This window comes from Carassius gibelio, chromosome A11, assembly GCF_023724105.1.
Source record: "Carassius gibelio isolate Cgi1373 ecotype wild population from Czech Republic chromosome A11, carGib1.2-hapl.c, whole genome shotgun sequence".
In the NCBI taxonomy this organism is placed as follows: Eukaryota; Metazoa; Chordata; class Actinopteri; order Cypriniformes; family Cyprinidae; genus Carassius; species Carassius gibelio.
This window is the reverse complement of record NC_068381.1, coordinates 16,770,275-16,795,415: the sequence shown is the minus strand read 5'-3', so window position 1 is coordinate 16,795,415 and position 25,141 is coordinate 16,770,275. Positions and strand designations below refer to the sequence as shown.

At 36.6% G+C, this 25,141-nt stretch overlaps 1 protein-coding gene and 1 long non-coding RNA gene across 5 annotated transcripts in view; both read left to right on the top strand.

Annotated features, from left to right (window-relative positions):
- LOC128022501 (paralemmin-1) overlaps positions 1–23,333 on the top strand; it is a 36,537-nt gene extending 13,204 nt beyond the window's left edge. Inside the window, exons 4-9 of one of the 4 annotated variants that reach the window (XM_052610141.1) lie at positions 4,543–4,670; positions 5,915–6,023; positions 7,361–7,382; positions 7,657–7,722; positions 10,100–10,231; positions 19,844–23,333. In XM_052610141.1, the coding sequence (XP_052466101.1) occupies positions 4,543–4,670; positions 5,915–6,023; positions 7,361–7,382; positions 7,657–7,722; positions 10,100–10,231; positions 19,844–20,403 (1,017 nt within the window). In that variant the 3' untranslated portion in view covers positions 20,404–23,333. Of the gene's footprint in view, positions 1–4,179; positions 4,343–4,542; positions 4,671–5,914; positions 6,024–7,360; positions 7,383–7,656; positions 7,723–10,099; positions 10,232–19,843 lie in introns of those variants that run through there. The other 3 variants (XM_052610140.1, XM_052610138.1, XM_052610139.1) reach the window with 3 other exon arrangements.
- On the top strand, positions 12,502–19,423 carry LOC128022503 (uncharacterized). The gene is made up of 3 exons (XR_008185935.1): positions 12,502–14,237; positions 14,337–14,437; positions 16,754–19,423. It is a non-coding gene; the product is annotated as an uncharacterized LOC128022503 (long non-coding RNA).
- Positions 23,334–25,141: the final 1,808 nt, after the last annotated feature.

Sequence of the window (25,141 nt, the reverse complement as noted above, 5' to 3'; positions counted from 1 at the left end):
TTTTAATGTCTTTGGATATGTTTTGAATAACAGGCTACCATACTACTCAAACTATATCTGTAGTGTGCAGTATGTACAGTATACTGTGTGTGGTATGCAAACTTTTGCATGCATATACATGGATGCCCTGCTGCATTTACCAAGCTTTGTAGTCGCTTGAAATATAGCTTAGATATTGGATCACTACATTATATTCCTTGCAACAAGGAGGTAAAATCGCTGTTTTTATAGAAACTGCGGTCAGAATGCTAGCGCTAATGAGCAGTAAATTATGTCATTTTTACCCTTTCAAATGTTGAGATGTAAACATCATTAACAGCTTTAACTTTAATTTAACTTTAATTTCGATTAAAATAAAGCGTATTTATAATACAATGCTTTTATGAATGCTTAGAATACTTTGAAAGATGTTGCGTGCCTTAATCTGTGTAAGAAGCCACATCCTCTCACAGAGGGATTTATTACAAACACTCGACTCAAGTTATGAAGTGAGTTTGGAGCAAAAATATGTTATTAAACGTAGTATTCTCACATGCTTTCAGATGGAGCAGCGTTTACGACACAGAGCCATAGTTCACTGAGAAGCTATGGAAACAGTTGTCATCATTGCAAAAGATTTCTTAGATTTCGTAGTGGCGCAATAAAATTGTAATACGCAATTTTTTTGCATAACTTGTCAGTGAACTATGCCTCTATGTAGTAAATGCTGCTCCATCTGAAAGTGAAAGTGAAAGATGTGATGATGAACTGGCAGAACCGGCTTTACTGACAAAATGTGCATGATTATCGCAGTCGATTAATCGCGCAACTCTAACGGCAAGCTTTGCATTTAATTATTTTAATATATTCTTCGGGGGCATTAACATAAACATTACATTAATTTCTATAGGGTTTTTTTGTACCTTGGTACTCTTGTTGGAAACACAGGCTCAAATCAGCTCATAATCTACATTAAGACTCAATACCAATACTCAGTAAATGTATTAACTGTAAATAAATGCAAGAAAAACTGAGAATCTTTCATGTAAAATGGATGCTTTTTCAATTATTTCATCTGCAGAAATAATGTAATGTCTTTCTTTGCATTGTTTTCATTTGGAGACTGCAGAGATGAATAAATGATGAATTGTGATTTATTTTGAATTTTTTTTTGTCATTTGCTAAACATTTGTAATCATTATTGTCAGTCCTGCTTTGTGGAAGTCGGCTGTGTTTATCTGTGTGTGTTTTTGAGGCTTCACATCTAACGATCAGCTGTGGCTGAGAGACTTTGCTGTGCTGGCCAGAGATAAGATCCAAAAACGCTCCTCATTAGCAGTTTCTATGGAGCTCCCATTCAGAGTCAGCAAAATGCAGAGGGAGAGAAAGAGAGAGAGATGAATGGACAGTGAATAGTGGCCCGCAGGTCGCTAAAGTATGGAGGGGCCTCTGAGAGTCCTGAAAACACATGCTTTCTGATATATGAGCGGGCTTTTGTCAATCTAAGATAAGGGCCATAGTGTTCTGCCTGAGTATAGAATTCCAGCCACTTGAGGTCCAAAGCTGTGCATGTTTGGCCTCTGGCCAAGTTGTGTTGAAGCCCATGTGTGTGAAGTACAGTCGGTATTGTACTCATTCTATGTCAGTATTTTGGCTCCAAAGCTTCCCTTGTTTTGATTGGCTCATCAGTCACTCCAGACTGTTTAGAGGATGTCTGACGTCCCGGGATGATCAGTACAGGATGTTAATGATGTGGACTGAAATGGTGTGGTTTGATTAGTGGGATGAGTTAACACAGGTCACATGACACAATGATAGAGAGAATTGAACTCTTACAGGCCGACAAAGTCTTTGTTTTAAGCTGTTGCGTAAAAAAAGAAAGCTGGATTCATTTTACTTTGGAAAACAATAGCTCAACCACTGGAAGCACATGAGAGCCTGTGAGCGTTCTTTTGTACATTTGATTGAGTACAGACGTGTGTGTGTGTGTGTGTGTGTGTGTGTGCGTGTGTGTGTGTGTGTGTGTGTGTGTGAGAGAGTGGTCAGTATACGCTCTCCTTCAGTAGGTCTCTAGGGAGTGGGAGGTGGCAGCTCAGGCAAAAAATGAAATACAATGGATGGTGAAAAAACAAACAAACAAACAAACAAAAGATGTGAGGTGCAGAATAAAAGAGAGATGACAAGAATGATATGCCATTTATAACTTGATTGAATAACTGTGTGAGTGATTTGATTGTTTTATATATAGACCAGTTCCATTTACCAGATCATACATCGTTTGCTCATAAACATGTTTACCAAAGTTATATTATGTCGATTTCTAGATTATATTGTAAAATTTGATTTAATTATTATTTTTTCATTTTAATGTTAAAGTTTTATTAATTATTTATTAATTTATGTGTTTTAAATATTATTTATTATGTTTCCATTAAGGTTTTATTTATTCATAATCTTAGGTTTTTTTTTTTTTTTTTTTTTTTTTTTTTTTTTAGTACTTTGAGCTAAACTAATGTGTTTGTATACATAGTAAAATTCTTGTTCGTATATATATATATATATATATACAAACAAGAATTTTATTAAGGGCAAATATAAATAAGACAATTAAACAATATTTTAAATAATAAATATAAATCTACATTTTTTTTTTTTTGACATAAAAATGTTTTGCTGGTAACAAAATTTAGCTGTGTTTTTTTTTTTTTTTTTTTTTTTTTTGGATCCAGTAATATTATCAGGGCAAGAACAAATCTGAACTAGTGGCCTGAAAGGCCCATCCCAAAAATCCTCATTGTTAAGTCCTGAAAGTAGCCTAGAGTAAACAGAACCGGTATTCATGTATCAAAATATATAATGTTGTATTAGCACATAAAGAATGTTATTTGACTTGACAGAAAGAAGAAGCTGGTTTGATCAGTAACAGCTGGGAGAGGCAGGAATGTCCAAGGCCTGCAGTGCTTTAGAGGCTGGACAACCACCAAATCATACAACTTCCTTTTCTATGATTGATGTATTTTTTTTTTTTTCCTTTTCTTTTTGAACTGCCTGTCAAATATCCATATATTGCACTGATAATAATCCACTTAAAGTGCTGCAGTGTACTAAAAACAGCAAAAATCTCAAATAAAGTGTTCTTGGATTAGTTTTGTTTGAGTTACTGTAAAAGGTTTGTACAGCACCATTATTGTCCTGCCCAGAATATATTCATCCATCCTGCTCTCAGCTGTGGACTTTTAATGTCTGCTGCTAATGGGCTGGTACAGGGCAGCCTATGCACACATCTTATGTGATTTGTGAATAGCAAACAAATTGCCATGTAGTTTAATAGCAAACACCAATCTCTGAGAGACAGAGGAAGAGGGTAAGATCAGTTTCAGAGAGTAAGTCACAGCAGTGCCTGGTTTGGTGCCAAGGCATCCTAGTACCAGCTCAACACTTAGATATTAGTGCCAATTAGCTGAATAATTCAGGCAAGAGCTGCAAATTGCATTGTGGAATACATACAATACCGGAGAGAAGTTTGGAATAATCAACGCTTTTTAATGTATTTAAATGATGTCTCTTAATGCTCACCAAGGCTGCATTTATTTGATTAAAAATACAGTTAAAAAGTATTTTCTAAAATATAATTCCAGTATAAATGTTATATATTTTGTTGTTTTATTTGTAATATATTTTATTTATAATTATTTTTTAAATGTAATTTATTCCTGTCATGCAAAGCTGTATTTTCAGCATCATTATTCCAATCTTCAGAGTCACGTGATCCTTCATTCAACTTTGATCACAGAAATAAAAGGTGAGCATAAGAGACTTCTTTCCAAAACTTGAAATCTTAATATTTCCAAACTTGTTCAAAATGGAATAGAAGTATACTGCTTACTTATGCTTACTTGTATGTCACACACTATTTGTAAAAAAAAAGGAATGTGCAACATGATTATATAGCTCTCTGGAATACTGATTCTGATTGGTCAGTTTTTATTGCACCATTCATCAGTCAAATATTTAAAAATTAAATGGCATTGTCCACAGCATCTCTAAACAACTGACTGCTCTGAAACCAGATATTTCACATTTCTAAATTTAACCCAATTGTGAGTAAAACTGACATTTTTGGTGAAAACCTTATGAAATAAAAGTGTAAAATGAATTTGATTGGTTAAAGGGATAGTTCATGCAAAAATCCAATTCTTTCATTTACTCAGAGTCAAGTTTTTCCAAACCTGCATTGGGTTCTTTCTTCTGCTGAACACAAAAGAAAATATTTTGAAGAATGTGGGCAAAATAACAGCTGATGGTACCCATGGACTTCCATAGTATTTTTTTCCAATTCAAACATGTTTGGAACCACTCGAGGGTGAGTAAATTATGTCAGAATTAAAATGTTTCTAAAACTATCCCTTTAACAAAAGTCTGAAGCAGAAGTTAAGTGCATTATGGTACACAGTGTTCCTCAGAGTATGTTCTGTTGTTTATTATACATTTTGGCAAATGCAGGAGTCATTTCAGTATTCCTTGCTTACAGAAAAATTCCTTTTTTATTTTTTTTTTTTGCAGTCAAAGGCACTGAGGGAAAGATGGCTGCTGGACGGTGCGCCCTCTGCAGGACCGGAGGAAGATGAGACCACAAAACAGTTGCGGGAAGACGAGGCCAAAACCAGAGGTCTTGAGGAGACCATTCTGAGGTAAACCAATCACATCAGTGCGGTGTAGAGCTGCAGTCACCTGTTTTATATAAAAGGAGACACTTTTATGAAATAAGTAGAAATAGAAGTAGAAATGTGTCTTCTGGCTCTGTTTTTCAGTCCAGCTGCGATTAGATAGCAAGTCCCTAATGTGGGATCCTTCATCCTGGACTGTTTGATATGGATCTAGCAGCCAAGGTCTTTCTCATCTGATTTGTCTCAGTTTATTCCTAATGGTGAAAAAGTGGGCTGGGCCTGGCAGAGCGGTCAGTCTGGATCTCCATTCCCAGTTTAAATCTCTGCTCTGGCTCTGTTAGGGCTTCTGGTACAGGACTGGTGTGCCAACCAATGAGTCATGCCAGTCAACAGCCAATGCCAGTACGGCCTGGTGTGGAAAACACACTCAGAAGTGAAAAATATTTAAAAAACGATGTGAAAACAGAGTTTAATTGGTGCAGATCCTATATATATATATGTATATTTATATAATTATAATTATAATTATACATCATATATCTGTATATGTAAATGTAATACAAAAAATACAAAAAACAAATTTATAATTTTATTCAAGGATGCATTAAATTAATCAAAAGTGAAAGTAAGGACATTTAGAATGTTACAAAATTTTTAAATTTTATGTTACAACATTTTTTATTTTAATATTGAAAAATATTTTGCAGCAAAAGCTATTTTACATTACATAATAATATAAAATAATAATATTTATTATATTAATTTCTTTTAATGATAATAATAAGATCTTTATTATTAATAACTGAGCACCAAATCAGCATTTTATAATGACTTCTGAAGGACCATGTGACACTGAAGATGGTATCTATGTATTATTGTAATAACAATTCATATTATTGTTTTTAGACAAACGAAACAACAGCTTTTTCCCCCTCATCTAAAGAGAAACCCATTGAAATGTAAAAAGGTTTTATACACTGAAAGAAATGTCTTTGTGGTGTTGCCAAATATATTCAATTTATCATCTACTTGTAATATTACAAATCAAGGAGAACAACAATTCCTGTAATTAATGAACTGTGTGAGAAGAGTAACTCCTATTAATATTGGAATATTCACATGTTTTATAGTCATTGCACATAAATCTAGAAATATTGAGTACATTTTAATCTAAAAGTTCAGCGGGCTTGAATCCACGCATTACCTAAAAATGTGCTTTATTAACTGAGTATCCATCTTGTCTTTGTCCGTCTCCGTCTCGAGCACAGACTGGAGAGAGAGCTGGAGGAGCTAGAGACAGCTGTGTCTGCGACATCCACCAAAGAGAACCTGTCAGACGCAGTACAGGAAGTCAACACCAAGACAGTCGAACAAACAGTGAGTCCTGACCAGCAGCTCTTTCACACCAGGGCGGGAAGCAGGGGATCCACAGGCTCCTATTCAAACCTTTAAAGCATGACACACAATGGGGGACCGTCTCATGTCCGGCTACACAAAGGCCGTCTTGATTAAGGGAAGCAATGAATCTCAGTGCTGACAGTGCTGGAATCAGTCTCACTCAAGCAGCAACTAATAAACATTCAGGTTCGACAGATCTTCACCCTCACTGGTGCTGCATTCAGAAGAGAGAACCGTAGCAACACTAATTATTTTCTCTGATTAGTCTTTTCTCTCTTTCTTCTAAAGTACATCATATGTCACTGTCCAGTGCCTGCTGAGCTCTAGCGCTTATCGTTTATGTGTTGTTGAAAAATGGTCTTTCAGCCATGAAACACTATTGGTGCTCTAATTGGTTCTTTCAAAATCACGTTCCCTGCCAATCAGGTTCTATAATATATATAGATTACCGTGTATAATTACCTTGTGCCTATAAACCGGACCCAATGCATGCTCACCATACCTGCGTGCAATGCGTATCTTCTTGCTAGCCCACCACCTCCCCAGCACCACCTGTCTAGATCTGCAAAAAGGGGGATCTTCCTCTCTCTCTAGCAGCAGCAGGAGCATGTTTGCTTTTATTTTATGATATGTGCATTTAGCCAAAGCAAGTCTACTTGTTCTAGTCCGCCAAGACCAAACATATGCTTTTCTAATTTTATCGATAAAACTTTTACAATCCTTTCCGAGGGTTGTCATGACTGAAGTATTTTTATTGAATAGATTTCCACAAGAGTTCATTACTGCTGTATTTACGCTTGTCTGAACTACTGCAGTTAAGAAATGGCAACTTAAGAGTTCAAGTCCAAATGATCTGTTTGTATGGAAACGCTTATAATGGCAAAACAGATTCACATGTGGTTTTTGGTGATGATGGATAAATACTTCTTCACTAATAATCTTACATGTTCTTGCAGCAAGAAAGCAAATGAATTATGTGTTGAGGTACCTAAATGTCTTAAACTGTTGAGGCTACTGTCATGGTTTTTGGTTTTTACAAATGACATACAGTAGAATGAAAAAACACACTAGTTTGTTTACCTGATCCACTTATAATGTCCATTAGATTGTACACATCTTAGGACAATTATCAATCATGTTCATGAAGCAGAATCATTTTCATCATGTCTCAAAGGATGGATTGTGTTCCAGTAACCTGAAAACATGTAAATAATAGTTATAATAACTGTATTTGGATAATTCCTGTTTAATACAAACATGTATAATTTGGATCGATCAGATACGATTTGAACACCTTTTTCTCCTTCTTTTCGCAGGTTGTGACGGACTCTGTAAAAGGTAACGCCATCATCTCTGACACCAGAAACACCTCTTATATTGCCTTTACATGAGCATCATTTGATCAAATTAGAATTTAAATCTCAAGAGCAGCAATTTATATGGTAAACAGCCAAAAAAAAGAAGAGTTTCTGCAGATATTCTTGACATGTGCCTGCGCCTGTAGTATGGCCTTCTTCCCATCGTCCCTCTCTCCCTCCTATTCTTCACTCTTGCTTCTTGTCCCTTTTTATCATTATCTGTCCTTCTGTGTCCTCATTCATGACCCTATTAGAGGTCAAAGTTCACGTCAGCCCTCGTCTTGAGAAATCCGGAGGTGTCTCTGACATGATGAGAGCAGGTGAGTGGTCCAACCACAGCTCATGCAGAGATCACACTCTTCTGCTATTTTAACCCTTGAGCTCTTTCATTCTGAGATAAAAACCACATAATGACGGAAATAGCCACCTTGTGATAGCTAGGGCTCCCTCTGGCAGCACATACTAAAATATATATTTTGGACTGAAATATATGACTAGATCGCAAATCAGAACGTTTTTCTAAATAAACACTTGTGGGTTTCCAACTCGCAAATATTGTCCTACGTTAGTGTTTTTTTTAAACGTACTAACCCTGTGCTGATGTCTTCTAACATGTCTTTCAATTCTCTGTTCACTCAGCTGATGTGTGTTTGCATGTGTGTGTGTCTAACACATCATACACACCACACCATCTCTCACTCAAAGCCGAAAAGCAGAATAACATCTCATAAAAAGTTATTTTTAGAAGTTATACTACCAAAGGATCAGGTTACCATGGCAGCTTTGTGTTCGGAAACTATACTCCAGCTTTGATTTCTATATAGATAGATAGAATAGGGTTGCTTTGACCTGCGGACATGGAAAATGACCACAGACTTGGCAACACTGGTTGGCATTTACTACACCGAGCCGTAATTCACTGACAATCTACACAAAATCGATGTTAAAATCGCAGGCGATTCTTTGTCGATTTTGAAAACCATTTGGTGTTAGTTGTCGGTAGACTACGGCTCTGTGTAGTAACTGCCACTCCACCTGAACCAGTGTTGCCAAGTCTGCGATTGTTTTTCATGTCCGCGGTTTGAAGCAACCCCAATACCAATAACGTGATATTTAGCCCCTAAAATGCAAATTTTACCAGGGCAACCCTTCAAAAAAAATTATATTTTAACCCTGGGAAGCAATTTTTATCGGGGAACCTCCCGGAAACATGATTGGGCTAGTTTTGGACTAGTTTTAAGAAGCAACTGGGCAGGATTTGTTGTAAAAACCTGGCAACCCTGATCTGAACGCAAGTGCTGGAGATATACTTCTAATTACAGGAGCATCTTTACTGATGAGAGGTGCATGAAAATCGCATTCATTTTTTTGCACAGCCCTGATAGATAAACATTTTATATGTTGAAAAAAATGCATAATTTAACATATAGTTTTTTATATATATTTTAAAGTATAAAAAACAGGTTTGTATATATATATATATATATATATATATATATATATATATATATATATATATATACACACACACACACACACACACACACACACACACACACACTCATGTTTGTTTTTTGTGAAAAGTGGGGACATCCCATAGGCTTAATGGTTTTTATACTGTACAAACTGTATATTCTATCAGCCTTCACCAACCCTACACTTAACCCTAACCCTCACAGGAAACTTTGTGCATTTTTACTTTCTCAAAAAACTCATTCTGTATGATTTATAAGCGTTTTGAAAAATGGGGACATGGGTTATGTCCTCATTAGTCACCCTCTCCTTGTAATACCTGTGTCATAACCATGTCATTATACAAGCAATTTTAGTCGACTAAAATAAGACTAAAATTAAAACAAATCAGATGACTAAAACTTGACTCAAACTAAAAAGAATTATAGTCAAAAGACTAAGACTAAAACTAAATTAAAATTTTGTGTCAAAATTAACACTGATAAACACTGAAGAGAATCCAAACAAGGCAGGCAAACTAAACAACCAAAACACAGACGAGACTGGAAAAACTGAACTGAAACAAGAGGAACTTAACTACACAGAGAAACAAAGTTAATTAACGCAGCACCCCATCAACTCAGAATCCATGCCGACGAAGTTTGATAGGAACTAGAAGAAAGGATAAAGGAAATTAACTAGAAACAAACTAAAGGTCCAAGAAAATGAAACATGGCTGATAATTTGTAACAACTGATCTATTATAATTGTTAATATTTAATATATAAGCCTATGATTGAGATTTTAAGGATGAACAATAAAACAGAACAAACAATAAAAAACAAATACAACAATTTTTATAGATGTACACCTGTTTATTATTCTTAAAAAAATATGCAGATATGTTATGTATTGTATTATGTATGTTATAAGGAATTAAGTTATTTAAATATAGATTCTTATTTTTCTGTACAAAAATCAAAAGTAACAATTATTTCTCTAATTAAAATCATTTATCATACATTACATTAAAACAGAAAAAAATGCCATGAAGAGCCTGTCAGTCATGCTGTCTTTGCACAAAATCACATCTGACTGTCTGTTTGAACAGAGAAAGCAGCTGGCCAAAACTGTCTGTGTGTGTGTGTCTCTCTGTGTGTGTGTGTGTGTGTGTTCAATGGCTTTATGTGAGTGAGACACTGCATCATTACAGGATGGCAATGTGTTCTTTCGTTGGCACTGCAGCGATGTACTCTGTAGAGATCACAGTTGAGAAGGACCTGGTGACGGGCGAGACCAAAGTCCTGTCCACTAACACACTGCTCCCCAAAGACCTCTGGCAGCAGGGCATCACGGTCTATGAGGACGAACAGAAAGGTGTCTGCCGATAGACGAGGCGCGCGAGGCTTTGCTAGTACGCCTGCTTTACGAGAAGTGTACATGTTTACTTAAAACATGTTATGGAAATGAGGAAAAAGGTTCAGAACATCAGCTGTAGTTTCTCTCATGTGACCAAACTTGATATTTATATATTATTTTGGATATTCAAGAACAGCTAATCCCCCCCCAAAAAAAAATTCCGAACCCCGTATGACTTTCTTAGCTCTCAGATTTTATTCTCACTATTACATATTTTAGTTTTCTGTCATCGTGGGTCAAACCATTTCCAATCAGCAACATTGAGGTCAAACCTGGCATGATCCATCTAAATATACTTAGTGGTATATTTAAATTTACATGAAGAGCTGGTATAGGGCAAGTATCATAGTGAATGACAAATTTATAACATAGCCTTTTACTGGATATTTAGGCTCAATATTTAGCAGAAATGCTGCCACAGGCACATTTTCCAGTGAACCTGGGTTGTAAATTAAAGTCTGTTCCTCAGACAAAGCTTGTTCTGTTTGAAAAGATGAGCATGAGTCATATGAACTACTTCCATAGTAATTTTTGTCTTTTTGAAGCTCGGAAAAGAGTAGTTTGGACATTCAGCTAAACTTCTCTTTCGGGTTCCACCAAAACGGTCTGTCAAATGGGTTTCGGAGTGACATGAGGTGCTACTGTTTACTGCATTGCTGTAGCGTTAACTTTAATCCACATCTGAATCTTATATGTGTCAGTTTTAGAAGTAACACACTTGTGCTGGTCACTTCTCGTAAAGGAAGAAGTTGATTTAAGCATGGCCTTAGATGCAGGGTTACCACAAACCCCTGATTTTTGTTGACTCTTATCATTATTTTCTGGCAGAGATCATGTTGTGCGTTGAACTCTCATTTGGTCACCCTGCAACTTGACTGCTAGTCTTGGGCATGTTGCTGCCAAGATTAGCCACGAGCCTCCAGCCTGACGTTTCATGCTTTCCAGTGGTGTTACACAATGAAACTATCAATTTAGCACATATTAAATGTATTCTCCATAAGTTTACAGATGATTGTTGCTCATGTTGCATCTGTTTATACTGTCTAACACTGCTAGCTGCTAATGCTAACACCAGGAGCACTGCTCTGTTTACTCAGCTTGCCACACTTTCTCTGTGTTTGATCACTCAGTTTAGTGAGCACTTCTAGCAAGTGAAGTGCACTTGATGCACAACCTTAAAGGAGGGGTGAAATGCTCGTTTTCACTCAATATCCTGTTAATCTTGAGTACCTATAGAGTACTGCATTCTTCATAACTCCAAAAAATCTTTAGTTTTATTATATTCATAAGAGATAGATAGTCTGTACCGATTTTTCCCGAAAAAACACGACCGACTGGAGGCGTGGCGTGTGGGCGGAGCTAAAGAATCACGAGCGTTGAGAGTGTTTGGAAGCTGTGACACCGTGAGGACAAAACCAACCAAAACAAACCATGGCTAACAGTCAGATTCAGCCGTTTATTTATGATCCAGAATCAGATCCAGAGGCTGAAACTGAACGAGAGCAGCAGCAGCAACGACTCGCTCCGAGCGGGGCTCGAACCCGGGTCTCTGGCATGGGAGGGGACGCACTAACAAAAGGAGGCAGAGATATTTGAAGCAGTTTTACTCACCGCCTGCGGTTCCAACACAAGATCGTGACCCTTTTTCTTTGGGATTGCATCATCCTTAAGAAATAAACGATACGCAAATCCGTCGTCAAACTGGGCCTTGTTTGTAAAACAAGCGTCTTCGAAATGCAGGGAACAAACACAAACACTTGCACAACTCTGTTGATGCTCTGTAAAAATAAACTCTATCCACTGGTCCCTTAATGCTGTTTTTTCTTTTTTGGTAATCTGTGCAGGGTTGTCTTGCCCTGGCAACCAAAAACACACTTCTTTTGTGACTTTTCGCGACGCTCTCGCTCTGATCAGTTAAATGTCTGTGCTCAGCCTCGCTATACGGGAGCGCGCGCTCTTCCGGCAGAAGTGCGTCAGGACCCATATAAGGAAATTCCGCTCCATCTAACGTCACACAGAGCCATACTCGAAAAAGAAGTTTCCGAAACTTGTGACAAACCGGAAGGAGTATTTTGGGAACAAAAATACTCCTTCAAACGTACAACTTAATTACAATTAATTAATACAAACTTAATGTTTAGCATGGGAATCCAACTCTTTAACAGTGTAAAAAATAGCATTTCACCCCCCCTTTAAAAGACAATGCTAACAGTAGTCACTAACTGGGTACAGTATGTTTTCCATGTGTTATTCAGTGGGTAGAATTAGTTTTTTTTTTTTTTTTCAGTCTTCATTGGAGTCACAATATTATGAATTCTTACTTAGTCAAAATTCTTATAGTAAACCTACAGTAAAAGAATGTGCTTCAACATTGGCTTGAAGTTTGCTGTAACACACTGTATAAAGGATTCATATCGTCATTGTCACGAATGGCATCAGTGCTGTTTATTTAGTGACCATACACTGTAAAAAATTATTTAGCAGTTTAGTTGTTTCAATGAATTTTTTTATGTTGACACAACTTGCAGTTACTGAATTTGTTCATTCAACTAAAAATTTTAAGTTTTCAGTGTCTCAACTAGTTTGAAAGTTGACTGAACTAGGTCATTTGTCCTCATAATTTAAAAAAATTTGTTGACTCAATTCAATAGCAATATCACGTTCACAACATCACTTATCGCGAGATCTCGTCATTCTCCTGAATGCTGTTGAAGAGAGAAGAAGGTTGTCAGCCATTCCAGTCAGTTTCTCCTCAAAGTTTGGACATTTGACTAGAATACAACTTTGGTAAGTAAAATATTCGTATTTATTGGCTTAATGTGTAAAATTACATTTGTTGTCTCAGAAGAGTAAGTATTGTTTAAAGAGTCGTATATTCTGTATGTAAGTTACTGTATGTAAATGTTCGTTTCGCGGCACTCTGAAGCCTCAAAATACAGGCGGTTCCACAGTATTCTCCTTATAAATATTAAAACAGATATTCTCCCATGCGGGACAGCGGAGCTAAACTTATGTGGAGCACGATAAAAATACAGTTTGTATGTATTATTTGAGCCCAGGGCTGCGTTAGAGGCCGTGCAAACAGAGCGCGAGAGCTCAACGCGGATCACTGTATGGATTAAGAACGGCGGGAATAAAAAAAAAAAGGAACTGCTCTTAACCTGACAGCGTAAGACATTCGTCAGAATATACATCGATGAAACATTAGGAGAAAAAAAGAAGATTCCTACTCGAACTGTGTCTTTTCTGCATGTTATAAGGGAAACAAATGAGCACCATAGATGAGCACCTCCCTCAGAGTTATTCTGGAGCGCGTATCTTAACGTTACATTTGATATCGCTGACATAAGCTTAGTTCTGATTATTTTTTTACAGTCTACGGTTCAGATGAAGTTCTGAAGGTAGCGTTACAAACTCTTCTTTCAGTTTTCTGAAGTAACGTTAGTCATTCAAGTGCCTCGCTAGAACCTAGAACCCAGTGTAATACTGCGTGAATATCTGTTTTTATATAGTCTATGGTGAATATACGGTCATAAGTAAATTGCGTACGTTTAAATCTATATATTTTAGAATAAAAGTAATAATATCATATATCTTGTATAAATAGAGATACAATAACGATCGACACAAATGTAAATTTCCTTTTATTGTGTTATAATTATGTGTTGTGTCATTTAAAAGCATTGTCTGGATGGTATAGTTTGTCTTTGGCATTTAATACAAACTTGTCAATACATTTGTCTTTCTCTGTAAAGATTAATTTATATGTATGGTTATTATTTTACAGTGTTTTAACATGTTTTTGTATTTTTCATGTTTATGATATTTTTGAATGACTGAAGATTCAGCGCAGAATTCAATAATCCTGTCGATGGACCACAGCGAGTCCTTTTGCAGTTATCCATCAAAAAGATATGCAGACATAATGGAAATGGCATTTACATTGTAGAGCTTGGACGAAGTTGTAAGTAAATTTATTTATTTATAAATGCACATTTATTGGAGTCTATATGCTTTACAATTGTAAGGCCCTGTTTAATGCATCCCTTTGTTTTTATTAAAGCACACAGGCTCTGCGCAGGAATTCATCAAGGACATGACTGCTGGGATTACGCTTGTGGATGACCAAACTGAGCACCATCAGTCTGCAGTGATGTGATCCAGGTAAAAGAAGAAGAAGAAATCTGGGTGATCTGGGGTTGTAACTCGTTGTTAGACAATCTGTGTACTGTGTTAGACGATCTGGGACTGGGACTAACAGAAATAAACTAATTCAGGTTTAAAACAACTTGAGGTTTAGTAAATGACAATTTTCTTTCTTTTTCTTTTTTGGGTGAACCCTTTACGAAAATGTAGATATTTGCATTGGAAAACAGCTTCAAAATTTAGAGAACATAATTTGACATTATTTTCCCCAGTTTTATTCCGCGAATTTTCTACAATTGGTATTTAAAATGTCTTTATAAAGTGTTGAATTTATCTTCATAAAACAACCAGAAACCCTGTTTATGGACATAGCCATTCTTTATTATTTTGCTGAATACTGTTTTGAATCCTGAAAAATGTTCAGTTCTAGCATATTGGCCATTAGCAACTTTGCTTAAAGGATTGTTTCACCAAAAAAATTAAATTAGGCCATGTTTTAACTCATTCTCAAGGCACCCTATGTGATTTTCTTCTTTCAAACGAATCTGATCTGAGTTGAATTTAAAATTGTCCTGGCTCTTCCAAGTTATTTAATGGCAGCAGACAGGTGTGTTTTTTTTCTCAGCAGTCCAAAAATAGTCAAATAAAATGCACCCATCCATCAATAAAACGTGTCTGACGTGGCTCTGGGGGGTGAATAAAGGCTTCCTGTCGCAAATCGATGCACTTTTTGTAAGAAAAATATCCATATTTAAAAAGTTGTAAACACTTTTTTTTCTCTTCCACTGACTATCATACGTGCAAGCCTAATTTTGTGATTCTACTTTGTGATTGGCGTATTGTTGTCTCCTCCGCTCTTCCGTGTTCGTCATTAATCACCGGTGCATGCATGACCCCTATGTCCTATTTTCATCCACCCGGAATGGCTCTTACGAAAGTGAGAGAAAAGGGTTTAAATATGTTTTGAATAACATTTTAAATATGTATTTTTTTTTATTACAAAAACACATGGATTCGCTACAGGAGGACATTATTCACCTCTCAGAGCCATGTGAGGTACTTTTTATTATGAATTGATGCACATTATTTGACTACTTTTGGACTGTTGAAAAAAACACCCACCTATTGCCATAAATATTTTTTTATATAATCCGACTGGATTTGTCTGAAAGAAGAAAGTCATACACACCTACGATGCCATGAGGGTGAATAAAACATACATGGGTTAACCAACCCTTTAGGGCCATTTCATAGTCAACGCATCTGTAGGCATACGTGTCCCCGAGGCTACGCATCGTTATGCTTCGGCCGCCATTATGCGTCGGTGCGTAGCCAAATGTGTGGTCCTAGTTTTTGATACGCGACATGCCGATTCACGCAATACTATGCGTTGTCGGTGGGGGCGACATTGCAAGTATTGTACATTAATTCAAGTATATTGTGTTTACAAAAGAAGAAGGTATACAATGAATTGAATACAATGGCGGGCGAAGAGGAAAAATTATACGAACTTATACATATTCATCCACATTTATACGATAGTTCATCAGCAACAGAATACACTCCTCTTCAGTTGCCATTGTAATCTGAATATCACGCGACCCAACTCTACTAATATCACCCGACTCTACTACCCCCTGTTGCGTGAGCCGTGTATTGCATACACGCATCAACCGTGACGCTTGCGTTCACTGTTTAGACTATGAAAAGGAGTGCGTCGCTCGCGTTTCTTGCTCGCGTTTCCCGCGTTGACTATGAAACGGCCCTTAGGAGTCATGCTTTACTCTGAACATGCAGTGCAACAGACTATTATTTAAAAGGAATACCTATTTACACCAATATATTTTCTGATCATTGTATAAATGGTGTGACAGATTAGACACTTAGAATCAGATTAAGAAAAAAAACCTGAATGTTGTATTGGTTTGTCACATTTTATGTCATTCAAAAATCATGTAGAATACCAGTGAAGAAAATAATTTCCCCCCATTTTTAGAATAGTTGGTTCTGGGGGTGTATTTTACACTTATCTTCCCATGGGATTTTAAACTCTTTGTGTTCAGCAGAACAAAGAATTTAGTACAGGCTTTTAACAGTTTAATACAGGAAGTTATTTTGAATGTTTCTAAACGAAACTGTTGAGGAGCACCATTTAATTTTGACTTTCATTTTTGGTTACATTTTTCTAAATATCTTCCACTTGAAGGTGAATTACACTTTGCATTAATTGGTAGCTGTGCTTTTAACAAAACACACAACTTTAATAGTGTATGTACATATGTGTGTTCGTTTATAAATTTATTAAGTAATGTAATATTTTTTTTCTTTTCCCAGCCATCCAGTGACATTAAGGATGTTGAGAAAGAAATTGAAGAGGGCATTCTGATTGTAACTGAGGAACAGCAATGTGATGTGCTTCCCAAGGAATAACCAACATTGGTCTCATTTGGACATCCTGTCATCACTGACATCTCCCATGTCCCCAAGGCATATGGACTCCTAATGGGTCTGTATGCAGTGAACATCCACCACCTCCAGCGCATTAAATACACCATTGAGGCTCTGCAAAAACTTGTGAAGACCAGCTGCTCCCACCGTGTGCTCGCTACCGCGGCAGGAACTGTAGGTGTGGGGGAGTGAATGTCCAGTGCTCTCTCCACCCTCAACACCACAAATAAGGTGTCCTTGAGCAAGGCACAACTTCTCCCCGGGCGCTGCAGCATAAATGGCTGCCCACTGCTCTGGGTGTGTGTTCACGGTGTGTGTTCACTGCTGTGTGTGTGCACTTTGGATGGGTTAAATGAAGAGCACAAATGTATGTCATGTCACTTTCACTTTTCAGTGTTCATGATGTGTCCATCGGCTCCACCGCACTCTTTCTTAAAAAGTAGTGTTTTTTTTTTTTTTTTTTATAAGGAAAGGTTCTTTTGTGCCTTTCACTATATAGAATGTACATTAAAGTTTACATGTCATGACTTGGAATATGTATGTTCTCATGTAAACAAATGTTTTTTCACCTCTCATTTTCTTAAACAGTATGTACACATTTTCAGTATGTAGCATTATGATGGGGGACGAGTTTGGAAACTTTCAAGATCCTTCTGATGTTAACACCTCTGTCTGGTCATGTTGTGCTGTGAAATTTAGAATCTGACTTTAGATCTTTGTGCTTCCATGTGCATTCATTCCATTTATATCTTATTATACAGAAGTACAGTACACTCATTTTTTGTAACTAATTGTGATATTATATTACATATATCTTGGTTTCTCATTTTGACCATGACTTGCATTATGGTGGGGGGAGTGCATGTGAACTTGTGCAGGGTTAATATGCAGAGTTCAACCTTCTGATTTTCATATTGCATTATGAAATTAAAAACAATCCCTGTGGTTTTGATCTGATGAATTGAAATGCAACTATTTGTTTCTCAATCCCATGCCAATGTTATTTATTATACATCACACTTTCAAGTGTCGGTTCAGATCTTTAGACGTGTTTGTATTTTGCATTTTTTGTTTTGTTTATCAATTATCAGTTGATGTGTTGACAGCAAATTGCTTGTTCAATTTAAATGTGAATGAAAGTGTTGTCTCTATCATTAAATAAATTATATTAAAAAAAGTGTTTTGTCATCTTTATTTAAACATTTAAGGCAGTGGAGTAACATTTGTTTATGATTATTGATCGAAGTAAAAAAAAATCCCTGTTGACACAACATGATTTAGTTGACTGGACTAGAAAATAATAGTCAAGTCAACTTAAAGAAATTTGTTACCTGGACTAACTCCACTCTAGTTTGAAGTTGTTTCAACAAGATTTTTTTTGTCAAGATAACAAAAAATTTTTAGGCAGCGGGGTAACAAAATATTTTTAGTTGACTCAACAAATTCTTTTTTACAGTGTACACCCTTTTTTTTTGGTTTTGTTTTTCTGTTGTTTTCACACTTGCTGAAGGTAATGACTGAAAAGTAGTTGCCAATAGCGTGCCAGTATTATACATCGATCAATTGTGGCAAGAAAGTGGGATTTACAGAGAACAGTCATAACAATGCAAATATTCGAACATATGAGGACTGTATAGAGAGACCATCAATAAGAAAACAGCCAAATTTTAGCCAATTTAGAAATCATAGCCATGTATGTGAAAAAAGGACTATGGTCACCCTGTGTTTATTACCATCTGCAAGATACAAGGGTCAATCACATGTTGCTCACTTTTGTTTGCATCCTTTTTTTTTTCTTTTTTTTTTTTTTTTGGTTTTGTTTCTTTTTGCTTTGTTTAAAAAAATACATGTAATATTTTGACATTTTTAATTTCTACGTTTAAAGATATATATTTTCGCAATACTGGGATGATACAACCGTCCCGATATACTGAAGAGAAAGCCTCATTAAAGGCTTTTGCCATTTTATTATAAAAACAACAAAGTAGTTTTGTTAAAATAATCAAATATTTGAAAAACGTTTACCTGCATAAAAGTAATGTGGTGTTATACCGTCAAAAGGTTGATGTATTAACAAACAACGAACAATACATTCATAACAGTATTTATTCATCTTTGTTAATGTTAGCTAATGAAAATACAGTTGTTCATTGTTAGTTAATTCAAAAAAAGCTTTTGACTTTAATAATGCATTAGTAATTGTTGAGATTAACATTAATTAAGATTAATAAATGCTGTATAAAGTATTGTTCATTCTTTGTTCATGTTAACTAAAGTAGTTAACGAATAAAAACGAATCAATTAATCAACTATTTAATTTTATTGTAAAGTGTTACCAAAAAGACATTCATAGGAAATAGAAAGGACCCCTGAAAAATTCCCGAAAACAAATTTTTTTATGAATAAAGAACTAACTATATTTGTAATAGTACGAAAAAAGATAAATATTAACATTTATTAGAACCTTTATTTATTTATTTATTTATTTTTTTTATTAGAATTAATGCACTTGTTCAAAGTATGTTAGTTCTTTTATTGATGGTTATTCCACATGACATTTTTAGTTCATTTCAAAGTAAATAATTAAATGAAAAATGTCTTTAAATTGTTGAGAATGAGGAAAACACAAAATAAAAAAAACGTCATACATTTTTATTCAGAATTTGCTAGTAAGTTTCACCAATAATTACATAGAAACATCACATTGAATGTGAACAGAATTAAACAGAACTTGACATTTTCAAGTACAAAGACTGAAATAGTATCTTTCACTAAGAAGTACTCCAAAAATCTTTGTTTAATATACCTTTGAAAACGTTTTTTACTGTGTTGGATCCTCTTATTTGTCGTAGACCCACAAATGCTGGAGTTGATAATACTTTTCCACTTGCATCTTAAGATGAAGAGCTATCAGTCAAAGAAAAATCTCTGTATGTGTCTTTCCTGATCAAGTCCGTCTTGTTTTTCTCTTTGCAGTGGTGCATGAGGTGCACAGTGTGGACGGTGCAGTGACCAACGGCGTCCACCAGCTCAGCTCTTCAGAGGTGGATGAGCTTCTCCTCAAGGCCGATGAGGTGACCATGAGCGAGAGCAACAAGACTACGCCGCAGCTGGAGCGAGGGCAGGTCGAGAAGGTGGAGAAGGTAGAGAAAGATGTAGTCCCAGCCCCCATTATGGAGATCACGGGTGTAGAAGCCAAACCCGCAGCCCCTCAGACAGAAGTGGGCGGGGCCAGCGCGGAGAACCCAGTTACGATGGTTTTCATGGGCTACCAGAGCATTGAGGACGAGGATGAAACAAAGAAGGTTTTGGGGCTGGAGAGCACAACTGTGAAGGCTGAGGTGGTGCTCAGCGAGGACGGAGATGCCAAGACCGCCACCAGTGACAGCAAGCAGGAACAGGCGCCCCCTAATGGCAGCCCAGCAGAGCCACCGAAGGCTGAAGAGGCAGCAGGCGAGTCGGGGCAGCCAGAAGGGGGCGCTGCTGAGGTCAAAAGCAAGGAGAAACAACCCTGCAAGTGCTGCACCATCATGTGAGCCCAAACACACCATCCCAAACACGGACTTTACTGATGAAATGCAACAACATGCAGATAGAACAATAGCAAGGCTGAGAGAAATAAAAGTTCAGTATCTTTTAATAGAAGCTGTTGTTTCTTTAATTGATTTTTACCCGTTTTATATTTTCACTATTACTTTATCTTTTCCCCCTTGATCCTTTCTAACCTCTTAAATTTTATGAATTTTTTTTCTTTTTTATTGTGACTGAAATTAATCACATCATTTGCGCTCCTGTGAGAGAAGCATTAAGATTTGACCTTTTAACTGAACTCAACGGATCACTATTAAAACAATCCCATCTAATTAGCATTTTCATTTGGTTTGAAGGATTCCGATTTTTCACATAATTGTATGCCGCATGCACTACAAAGTTTTTTCATTTTCACTTCACAAGGAAACTTTGAAGAAAAAGATTGGTCTCAACATTGTGCCCTGCACTGTATTTATTACTGATGAAGCTGTGAGAAGTATTTCAGTTATTTCTATTTTGTTTTTTGAGTTATCCTGTGGGATTGACCGAGCACACGCATTTGCTTAGAAATTATTTGAAAAAACTAAGTGACCATCGTACAGGAAAATAGTTACAAAAATAATACAGAAAACAGTTTTGACTCATCTTTGTTCTCCCGTGAGTCCAGTAGATTGTGCTCTTTCATATTGAAATATAGGACAGGTGAGCTGAGGATATCTCGGTAAGCTTTGATGGTTTCGATGTTTCGATGGTCGTTCAGTTAGACTGATCCAGCAAAGAGCTTGCGCATGTGTTTGTAACTGTTCCCTTGTGTTTCTAACTAAAATATATATTATCCCCACTTGAAGTGCTCTATTTGGAAATAGAGATCAAGAGTAGAGAGCAAGTTATTCTCTCGGTTACTTTCCAACTGCTGCATAATATAAACGTGCATTGGATCATTTGTAGCCTTCATCTGCATGACTCATGTGCATTTTGAGTATTTAAACAGCCCTGGCCTAGCTGTGTATTTCGATTGGATGCCAGTCCGCACTGACGGCTCATTCATAACAAGTGACATCAACAAACTGCTGCAGCCAATCCTACGAAACAGCCATCATGCGTGTAAACTAGTGTCAGAATAAGCAAAGCTCTCTCACGTCCACAGCAATCATAACAGTTCCCGACACAAAGACAGGAAGGACAATATCCACCCTTCCTTAGCTGTTCCACGGAAGTGTGGCCAGGGGACAGGAAACATTTAATAGGTCATCATGCATAGTTTTAAATCTTTTTCTCTCTTTCTTTAAAAACAAGTGTTAAAATTTTTGGCAAAAGTTGAAAAAAAAAAGGTAGCTATGATGCCAAATGCTTCAGTAAAAACAAAAGGCATATTGTTTTTGTAGCCTGTGTGATCAACTGGTGCTAATTTACATTTATTTTCATGTTTTCCATAACATATAAATATTTTTTTGTAACATTAAAGGTGCATTTAGGAGTCTAGTATCACAATCAACGTCTAATAGTTATATGTAAATTACACTGATACCATTGGGTTTTACACGGCAGTTTATACAATAAATATTTAATTCTCTTATCTGTCCAAAAAAAAAAAAAAGAAGAAGTAAGAAGCAAGCAAGCTTCACTATACTTAGGATTTTCTCCGTTTGTCAGATCTGGTTTTTTGGCTTTGTCTTTTGGCTTCAGAGCATTTCTTCGGCCGTATGCTAGTGATGGGAGCGTTTCAAGCGGTGCTTCACGAAGCTTTGAAACCTTTGGGAATCATTTGTTTCCAATCAGTGGTTCAGAGTGTGTGTGAAACTGGCTCCATTACATCGAACCTTTGCGTTCAAACCATTCAAAATTCTGATCTGGAGCACATTAACCAGTGTCTCCGGTCAGTTTTATAATGTAGGTTCATTTTTAACAAATTTGATGAATTTTAATAACCATGCATATATAATGAAAAAATAGGATGATAGTTAAATGCTTCTAATTGGACAAAAACCTGCCTAAAACAAGCATACAGAAGTATAATAAATTACACAGATGCTTTGTATTAAATGATATTTAATGATTTGTACTACTAAATCCACCTTTATAAGTTACATTGGAGCGTTTGTTAATGAATGTTAAAATAGTTTTGTACCTTACTTATAAATTGCTTCATTTAATTTGATGGCAAATTATTAACTAATTAAGGGGAACTAAATGATGTGGCATGGCTAGCAGCTAGAGGTGTGCTAAATGAAATGTGTGTGCGTCTTGTGTCTGTGTGGTCGTATTTAAGATTTATATCAGTTAATCTGTCATATAGCTCTTATTTTTTAGTCACATTAGTTGCCCAAATTGCTGGGATGAACTCTGTGGAAATCGGTGTGTATTCAGAAGCCCGGGAGTCAAATGAGGTCAACATGAATGCAACAACAACAACAAAAACATTCACTAATGTAAATATTTTTGGATGTAAAGAAGCATCTGTGAGGTTATAAGTAATAGTTCAAGAACCAGTTTGCTTTCCTCCCATTGCTCATCTGGGCAGCTTCTTTTAAAGTCTTCACATCAATGTGAGTTTAACGGTTGCCACTCACCTTAATGTCCGTCAGTACTAACATTCCAGTTCCGACATGTTCCTCATCCCTGAATGCCACGGGCCTGGCGGTTCTCTTTTGTATCGTTGCATGCTTTTATAAGTACATAAATCACACATATCTACATATCCATTTTCATGTTAGATAATGTCCCTGTGCTTGATGACAAGCTGAGCTCAAAGGCATGGTAGAACAGAGGAGAACATGGAGAGATATAACCAGGCATTGGTTCTCCTGCTAATGAGCGTGTGTGCTCTTACTGCCACTGTTGTCTGTGCGTTGTGAAGGTCTGCTTTCTTATCAACCTGACAGAGCTGTAGAAAGAGTTGGAACGAGACATTAAAATGTGACGTGCTTTACGGTAATCACCGCCTCTTGTCTTGTCTTCTTTAATAACAGAAAATGTGCTGCTTATGATCTATTTCCTGCGCCGCATTTTCAGTGCAACGCCACAACAACAGATTCATTTTGTCAACATGAGTTTACAGTCTGTATGGATTGAGATGCAATAAAAAAATATCATGCACAGAGAAATAATGGCAAGAAACGGCTGTCTATTGAGTTGTCCTCGCAGGCTGCACGCAAAAACTAGTTTTCTATTAAACTTAACTTCATATACTACTGGCTATCTGACAAATTGCTTGTGATGTTCCTCAATTGTTAGTCCCCTTGGATAAAAGCATTTGAAAACAACATACAGAATGGCCAGTGTAGTCTGAATCACTAACAAATGACTCTTATGAGCCAATTCTTTTAAGTGAATCATCAACGTACAGCACAACCAGTGTAGTCTGATTCACTAACAAATGACTCTTATGAGCCTGTTCTGTTTATTGAATCAAAAAGATAGAGTGCGCCCAGTGAAGTCTGATTCAAAAACACACAACTCTTATGATTTTTAGTGAATCGAAAACATGCAGCATAAGATGTGGCTCTTATCAGTCAATTCCTTTAATGAACAGTTTTAAAAAAGTCAGTTGTTAGTTTAAATCAGTCTGACAAATCATCAAAATGGTTACTGAATCAACATCTGACACAAACCAGTAGATTTTTAGAGGACAAATCTTGAAAAGCTCTTGATTTGATGCCACTGCTGCCATTCAGAGCTATCTGAGAGTCACGGCTGTATTGTCACTGCCATTGTCAATGACTAAATGACCAGGCTTCAGAGCAACTATGAGGTTCATTATTGAATGCTAGAGAGGTATTCTCAGCTTTTGTCCCAAGGTTGCTGATTATAGCAGTATTCCAGACTGGTATCCCTGCCCTCAGCACACTCATCCACACACACACCTATACACGCATGCATGCACCGAATCTCTGTCCATGGGCCAAGTCGCCCCACACATTATGGGAACTTTTGCTTAATGTGATACCTCTCTTTTTGGCCATATTGGAGGAGGAGCTTTGCCGGAGCAATTGTGTCAAAACAAAATTTTTAAGGGTAGTGGATGAAGACTGACTAAAGACTAGACTGACACATCCAGCTGTACTGATGGGGTAGGCCAGGCCCTGCTTTCACTGTATTTTTCAGCGATATTAGACACAATGGTCTCACTGTATCCATGCGCCTGCAAAAGATGAGGTGACACTTCCATATGAGGAAAAATATCTTATATCTGACTCATGCCAGTGTATTGGTACATTAGATATGGTGATTCATGGAATATAATGGTACATGAAAAAACATTTTCTCATTAATGCATCTTCTTCCACAGACTGGACTCCTCAGGACTGAGTTAACTGCATGCTAGTGTCCTCCTGTCAAACTCTAAGAAGCAGGTAGTACTGCAGCAAACAATATGTTCAAGTACACTCCTCCCTGGCAGGTGCTGTGTAACAGCCTGGGTCGTGATTTGAAGGTAAGCCGGTACAAGGTTTTTTTTTTTTTTTTGCATCTATAGTTCCATGAAGAACTTTTAAAATTCATGGAGCCTTTCCATTCCACAAATGCTTCTTCATAGTGAAACAGGGTTCTTTAGATTATGTAATTGTTCTTCATAGCTCATACTAAGAAAAAAAAAAAGGTTATTTTAAGAACTGAAGACTGAAAGGTTATTTGGGGGGTCCAAAAATGATTCTTCTAATGCAACACTAAATATATATATAATATATAAATGTGTGTGTGTGTGTGTGTAAGAGTGTTGAGCTTTAAAAAAAAAAAGAAATTGTA